This window comes from Dasypus novemcinctus, chromosome 18 (genome assembly GCF_030445035.2).
Source record: "Dasypus novemcinctus isolate mDasNov1 chromosome 18, mDasNov1.1.hap2, whole genome shotgun sequence".
Lineage (NCBI taxonomy): Eukaryota > Metazoa > Chordata > Mammalia > Cingulata > Dasypodidae > Dasypus > Dasypus novemcinctus.
In genome coordinates, this window is record NC_080690.1 from 71130437 (window position 1) to 71137709 (window position 7273).

A 7273-nucleotide genomic window follows, 5' to 3' on the forward strand; every position below is an offset into this window, starting at 1 on the left:
TGCTCGGGTTGCAGAGCCCACCTCCCAGTGCGGGGCATACGCGGACAGGACCGAGTGAAAATGTGCGGGGCTGCCGAGTGCGTCGCCCGCCTGTCCCGCCTGTTGCGTGAGAATAAACTGGTGATGTTGAGCCCTCGGGTGTCCTGCTGCTGGTCTCGGACCCATCTGTGCTGCTCCCCTCCGCCTGGCGAGGGCCGGGTGGTCGCTGTGGGTGCCCTTCACCAGCGTGCAAGGCGGGGCCCCTGCTGCCCTCCCGCCCCCGCCCCCGGGGCCCCGCCGTCGGGGAGAAGCACGGGCAGCTTGCCGAGGTCCTGGAGGCAGAGTCGGGGAGAGCCGGGGAGGAGGCCGGCCACGCGGCTTTTCCAAAAATACTTTAATGCAGGGTTTTCTTGCGGGTGGTGTGCGGGACAGACACCGGGTGGTAGGCTGGGGGGTAGGTGACCGCCCCCTTCAGGGAAGGCCACGGGCGGTCGGGCGACGGCGAGTCACCCTGCCGGCAGTTGATCCTCAGGGCGGCCCGCAGCGCCGACTTGACGGCCGTCTCCACCCAGCCGTGCGGGAGCGCCGTGTGCTCGCCGGCGAAGTAGATGCGGCCGTAGGGGGCCGCCCAGTCGAGACTGGTCCTGTCCTGGGCGTTGCCGTACGAGGAGGCCGGCGGCTGCACCACGAAGCCGCCCTGGCTGTGCGGGTCCTCCGCCCAGCGCTTGACCACGCCGGTGCCGTCCCACAGCCGGTACACGAGCGGCCCGTGCAGCTCGGCCACGTCGTCGAGCGCCACGCGCAGCGCCGCCTCCTGGCTCAGGCCCGCGAACGCGGCCGCCGCGTCCGACCACGTGTACGAGGCCAGCAGCAGCGCGCCCTGGCCGGGCGGCGGGTAGAAGATGGTGCGCGACGGGCGGTCGGTGCTCGAGTGGCCGCCCTCGATGTGCTCGTCGTGCCAGAAGGGCCGGCGGAAGCTCAGGTACACCTTGGTGGCCGGCACGTAGTGCAGCCCGTGCAGCGCCTCCCGCCGCCGGCGCGCGAGCGGCGGCCGGAAGAGGATGCGCTGCAGCGCGGGCCCGGTGACCGTCAGCAGCACCACGTCGGCCGTCAGCGACTTCTGCCGGCCGCTCGCCAGCGGGGCCGAGATGTGCACCTGCACGTCGTGCGGGCCCTGCCTCACCTCCACGACCGGCGCGCGCAGCAGCACGGGGCCCGACAGCGAGCTCAGCAGCGCGCGCGGCAGCAGGTCCCAGCCGCCCACGATGCGGCTGTACCTGCGGGGGGCGGGGGGGCGTGACCGGCGCTCGCCCCGCCCCCTCCCGGCGCCGGTCCCGCCCCTCCCGGCCCCGTCCCGCCCCCTCCCGGCGCCGGTCCCGCCCCTCCCGGCGCTCTCCCCGCGCCCGGCCCCGCCCCCCCGCCCGTGACTCGCCCCCATTGGCTCAGCCCGCCAGCTCAGTCCCGCCCCTCCCACCCGTGACTCGCCCCGATTGGCTCAGCCCGCCAGCTCAGTCCCGCCCCTCCCGCCCGTGACTCGCCCCGATTGGCCCCGCCCGGCCCCGGCCCCGCCCTCACCGGAGCCGGTCGCTGAGGCAGCTGTGGGCGCGCAGGGCCTCGGCGAAGCTGAGGTAGAAGAAGCCGTCCTTGGACAGCACGTCGCCCAGGAGCTGCGTGGCCGGCTGGCTCAGGTTGCCCTCCCCGAGGAGGTAGCCCTGGGGACGGGAGGCGGCGGTGAGGGCGCGGCGGCCGCCCCTGGGCCCCCGCGCCCCCCGCCCGGGCCGGCAGCGCCGCGCGCTCACCAGCAGCGTGTACTTGTCGAACTTCCTCATGGCCTGCTTGCAGCCCAGCCTCCGGACGTCCTTGACGGCCTGCGGGGAGCCACGTGCTGCGCGGGCCTCGCCAGCGCCCGCCGCCCGGCCCCGGGGCCCCAGCCCGGCCGCCGCACACGGCGCCACCCTCCCGCCGCGCCCTGGCCCGCGGCCTCCTGCACGAGGCTGCACCCGCTGCCCCCTCGTCCCGCGAGCAGTTCCTCGGGAAGGGCAGGAGCGGGGGAGGGTGGGCCGGCTCTAGGTGTGGGCAGACCCGGGGCAGCCAGGGAGGAGGCTGGGGCGCGGGCCCTGGGGCAGAGGAGCAGGCCTGAGCTGGACAAAGGACAGCGCGGAGGGGACGCGGCAAGAGCGGGAGCAGGAGGGGTGGGACTGGGGACCGCAGGGCCGTCGGATGGCAGCGGGTCTGCCCGTGGCTGGGGGGTGGGATCACTGTGAGATGGGGGAACCCATCAGTGGGCTCAGGGCAGGCTGCTGAGCTCAGGGGCGGGCCCAGGCCGCTTTTGGGAACTAAAGACAGAAGAGCCGGCGTGGGAGACGGGAGGGGAGGGCGGGGGCAGGAGGCCAGGGTTGAGGAGGCGCGGGTAGCAGCGCACCCTGTTGAGTGCCATCTGGTAGATCTCCTCGGGCGAGTGGCCCTTCTCCCGGGGCAACAGGGCGTAGCCCAGCTTCTCTGGCATCTTGTCCACCACGTAGCTGCGCAGCTTCAGGCCGTTCACCTGGATCCACGTGTTCTCATCGTACTGTGTGAATTTGGTCAGGTTGAGTCCCAGGCTCTTGCAGAGCTCGTGGAGGATCCTGAGGGCATGGAGGATCCTGGGTGAGGGCTGGAGCCCATCCCTTCTCCCCACTGGGCCTGGGAGAAGGAAGGAGGCGGGTAGGGTGGCTGGAGATGGACTTGGGGTCCCTGGTGCTGGGGATGGGGGTGAAATCGCAGTCAGGTGGGACGGCTGCAGGCAGGACCAGGAGCTGGGGAGGAGCTGGAGCTGGGGTTGAGCGGGGAATGGGGGCGGTTTGGAGAAAGGTCGTGGGCCAGGGGTTCCGCCTGGGCCTTGGGGGAGCTGGAGCTGGGGGTTAGGAGGGGTCGGGGTCCACTGGCCTGAGGCTGAGGCAACTTAGCAGTGGCCGGAGCCGGGGTTCCTGCACCCACCTGGAGGCCAAGCCACCCTCACCTGTGCGAGCTGGGCATGCGCATGGCACCCAGCTCCCCGATCCAACCTGTCTTCGGGTCCCGGTAGGTAAAGATGCGGCCCCCGATCCTGCTATCTGCCTCCAGGATGGTGACCTGAGGGGAGGGGTGGGGCAGGGCCCTTCAGCTCCTCCTCTGGACCCCTGGCAGCCCCCTGCAGCAGGACTTGGAGGTGGGGGCGGCCACAGGCCGCTTCTCTTGCAGAGGGACTTCCCAGCTCCCCGAGTCCTCAGTCCCCATGCTCATTTTCGGAGTCAGGGAGTGGGACCGTGGTTAGACCTCAGGGGCCTTCCCCCCGGGTGGCCTTTCCACCTCCACCAGCAGCGGCAGCCCCCTGGAGGGACTTCCCTCTGCCAGGGAGCTGCTAGTACCGGGGCTAGAGCAGGGGCTTTCAGGCTCAGGGCGTCTCCTCCCCCACCTGCCTCTGTCCACCTCTCTAGCAGGGACGTGGCCGGGTCCACCCGCAGCAGGAAGGACTGAAGGCAGACTGCAGGCAGCACTTACCTTGTGCCCGGTGTCGCTGAGCACCTTGGCGGCCACCAGCCCGGCCACGCCGGCCCCAACCACAATCACCCTGTGGGGCTTCAAGGTCCGGTTGAGGCCCAAGGTGACCACCTTGAGCAGCTGCTCGTAGTCAGGGTCGTGCGTGCACTTGTCGAAGGGGTCCTGGCTGTCGGAGGCCTTCCAGTCGAGGGAGGCTGCCAGGACGAGGCAGGTGGGCACGAGGAGGAGGAGGCGGCCCACGACTGGGGGGAAGGAGGGCAGGGTCAGTGGCAGGTGGAGGGGAGGCCGGGGAGGCCCCAGGCCCCTCCCTGCCGACTTACCCCGCAGGGCCATGCTTCGCAGGTGGGCGCGGTGTCTGGGTGGAGCGGGGCAAGGGCCTCAGAGAGGGGCCTGGCTCCGTCTCCTGCGCGCCGCCCGGCGCCCTCCCCGGCTACTGCAGGGTGCCTGCCCTGACTGCGTCGCCGACCCTCCCTGCCGGCTCATCTGCCCCCCGCCCCGTCCTCCCAGCCTCCACCGCCTCCGCCTCAGCACACAGCAGCACCACCTCCCCTGGCTGCCGTGCCTGTGTCTGGCGGGTCCCCCTTCTCAGTCCCTAAATTGGCTAAGCCCCGCCCCCCCTCTTTGGGAAATCTGGCTGGGGGAAACGAAACCGCCTTCCTGGAGCTGCAGGGTCAGGAGCGAGAAGCCCGGCTGAGGCCGCGGGGGTGGCTGGGGGAGGGGGCTCGGGGGAAGGAAACAGCCTATTTTCTTCTCTCGCCCCAAATAGTTCTGGGGGTGGGCGGAAGGCCTGAAATAATGGCTCAGGCCCCCGTGCTTCCCCCTCGGCCTGCCCCAGCTGCGCTCGCTGGGTGCCCGTTGCTGCCACCCCTTGTGCTCGCTCTGCCCCCTGGACTCCTGGGGTCTCCGGCCGCGGGGCTGCTGTCCCTGGGCAGCCCTTGGTTCCCTTCTAGGGGTGCTCCCCTCCCCAGACGCCCCTTCCTGGGGTCGCCCGGGGCAGCTGGGCCTCACGGCTTCTGGGCTGGGGCTGAGGGGCCGATGGGACGTGTGGCGGGACCCACTGAAGTAGGGGGGTGGAGAAGCAGTTGGGGGATTTTTCTCAGCGTGAGGGCTGAGGAGGAAGGCCGGAAGGGCAGCTTCTCTAGTTGCTGAGAAAGAGCAAGGGAAGGTGGAAAATCCCAACAGTAGATCAAAGAGGGATGTGGTTTCCTGGGGCCTTGGAGGGCACATGTGTGTGTCAGAAAACACAGTGCGGGGACAGGCAGCCGAGCAATGACCAAGAAGGAGGACTCGGGGCTGGAGCGTGGGCCCCGACACGACCCGAAGGCCAGCGAAACACGGCGGGAGCCGTCCCTCAGTGCGCAGGCAGGGCTGCCCGGGGCGCCGCGCTGTGGCCCTCCTGGCCTCAGCCGGTGCCTCAGCAGGGTCCTGAGTAAAGGGACTCTCCTCTAATCCCCACCCTGCCCTGCGGGGCCCTAGAGGGGGCTGGAGCTTGCCTGGGGCCCGGAGTGGGACAGGACACAGCAGCACTCGGGACCCCAGAACCCAACTGCCCCTGCCCCCGAGGTGGCTTCTCTCCAAGAGGGACGGGAGGGAAGTGGTGCTGCAGGGCTCCTCGGGCTTGTCTGGACTGGGACCCTGGGGCCACCCTGTCGTTCCCTCATGGGGCAGCTCCAAGCACAGAGAAGTGCAGGGCCAGCCTCAGCCCAGCCGGGAGACAGACCCTTCCCAGGAGTCCCGGGGCCAGTGGGCAGGGGCAGGGAGCCCAGGCCGCAGAGGCTGATGCGGTCCCAGCTACCGATAAAATGACAGTGGCCGCTGACTGGCGGCGTTTAACTCAGGGCCAGATGCTTGAGACCCTGTATACTCTGGTGGGTACGGCTGTCCCAGAAGCCCCCGCTGGGGGCAGCAGAGCCCGTTTGCTCCCAGGAGGCCTGGCCCGCGGCCCCCATCACCCCCTTTGCTGTGGACTGGGGCGGGCAAGTTCTCTCCCGCTCCGCACAAGGGTCGCTGGCCCTGGAAAGGCCACATGGCAGAGTGTTTCTCAGCGGGTACTTTAGGGTGAGGGCTTGTGGGTAACTTGGGGATGGCTTTTGGCCCTTGGGCTTTTTCCTGTATTTCATGTGTTCTTCATTCAGCACGTGTTTTGTAAGTTTTAAAAATCCAAGTTCATCTTAGTATGAAGCAAGAATGCATCAGATGGGCCAGGCGGCCAGGTAAAGTTAGGAACAGGGATGCGCTGGGCCAGGCTGATGCTAACATCCATTGCCAGAAACATCAGGACCTCCTGGAGCCCTTCCCGATAATGCTTACGGGACTGAGAAGCGTTAGGGCCAATTTAGGGTGTAGATGAGGGCGGAAAGAACCACAGGAAAAAGGGATTTGGGCTGGTGAGGCTTCTGGTCAGCAGGGTGGGTGGGTTAGGCACCGAGGCTGTAGATGTGCGTGAGGGCCGGGGGCCGGGGGCTGGGGGGCGAGGTCCTGTGAGCTCACATGGTTTGCTCCAGGTGGATCTGGGATATCTCAGTTTTATGATGGGGCTGCTGGGGGGAAGAAACGTTAAGCCTCTCAGGTGCCAATAGTCTTTCATGGCAACCCCTGCCTGGCTGGCTTCCTGGTGACTTGGTTTGGTTTGGGGTCGGCCAGTGAGGGCCCTGTGAGCCCACTAGGGCAGCTGGCACTCAGGGCCGCCCGGAGCTGGGCTCGGGGCTGGGGCCTGGGGGCCAGGTGGGCCCGGCGGGAGACGGGGAGTCGCAGCCTCGGTGGGGGGAGGGGTGTGGGGCGCAGCGGAGCCTTACCTGGGCCTGGCTGGGGCACCCTTCCCACAGGACCCCCGCCCCTCCTCCCCTGGTTTCCGGAAGCCCCGGGCCCGGCTGGGCACTCACGGCACGGCTGGTGCTGGGGGGCTCTCTCAGTGCCCATGGCCTTTCTGGTTAGCCTGGGACAGAAGTCATCGTCGGGGGCATGCAGGACCGGGCAGGTGGTGGTGGGTGTCCTGAGTCCCTCCTTAGATCAGAGATAGCAGGTCCTGGTGTGGGGTCAGAGCAGGGGGGAGGCTGTGGAGGGCAGCCTCTCTTTCCCAAAAGCTTTTAATTGTGGAAAATGCCAAACACACAGAAAACCACTCAACCCACTTTGTCCCCCTCCCACCCCCCATGAGTTATTTAAAGCAAATCTGAGACATCTCATTATTTCACAGGTAAAGACTTGAGAACGTTTCTCTACAGCAGGGCAAACATTTTCTGGGACGGGCGGGAAGGATTTGAGGCTCGCAGGCGCAGCGTCTGTGACAGCTACGCAGCTCTGCCCTGGAGCTCCAGGCAGCGGCAGAGGCAGAGGGACGCGCGGTGCCCAGGAGACGTCACGAAGCGGGTGGGGCCGCAGCCCGCCGCCTCTGCTCTACAAGATGAGCACTTACCTACTTTTCAAAAGCTAAAATACGATCCCGCCATCACTTAAAGATGACACTTCCTAATATCCTTAAATCAACATTCAAGGTTCCAATTGTCTCGTCTTTTTTTTAACGGTTCACCATTCCCAGGATTCACGTTGCGTTTGAGCCAGTGTCTGGTCAGAGCGCGTGCCTGGCCTGTCTCCTGAGGGGCAGGGGTCAGGCGGGAGCCCCGTGCCACGGGGAAATCTTGGCGGTCACAGGGTTGAACGGTCATGGTCCCTGGAGGTGAGGGGGGTGGGGGGCCCAGACGAGGGCCCGAAGGGCCAGTGCTGTGGCCTGTGGGACCCAGGGTGGCTTGAGTCTGCCTCGGGCTGGCGGGTGTCG

The 7273-nt window shown here is 67.8% G+C and overlaps 1 protein-coding gene across 1 annotated transcript; it reads right to left on the reverse strand.

Annotated features, from left to right (window-relative positions):
• Positions 1-358: 358 nt before the first annotated feature.
• Positions 359-3900, reverse strand: IL4I1 (interleukin 4 induced 1). Its single transcript, XM_058280656.1, has 7 exons — positions 3819-3900; positions 3499-3740; positions 2978-3090; positions 2402-2603; positions 1779-1847; positions 1555-1691; positions 359-1256 (listed from the first exon to the last, which is right to left on the reverse strand). The coding sequence occupies exons 1-7, from the start codon at positions 3829-3831 to the stop codon at positions 374-376; spliced, it is 1659 nt and encodes a 552-aa protein (XP_058136639.1). The 5' UTR covers positions 3832-3900; the 3' UTR covers positions 359-373.
• Between the last annotated feature and the right edge of the window lie 3373 nt (positions 3901-7273).

What these genes read in the sequence shown, in the direction of transcription:
- IL4I1 (XM_058280656.1), bottom strand. An exon ending in TCGACAAGTACACGCTGCTG is followed by an intron (nt 1,692 to 1,778) that starts GTGAGCGCGCGG and finishes TCCCGTCCCCAG; the next exon opens with GGCTACCTCCTCGGGGAGGG. An exon ending in TGCCTCAGCGACCGGCTCCG is followed by an intron (nt 1,257 to 1,554) that starts GTGAGGGCGGGG and finishes CGCCCCCCGCAG; the next exon opens with GTACAGCCGCATCGTGGGCG.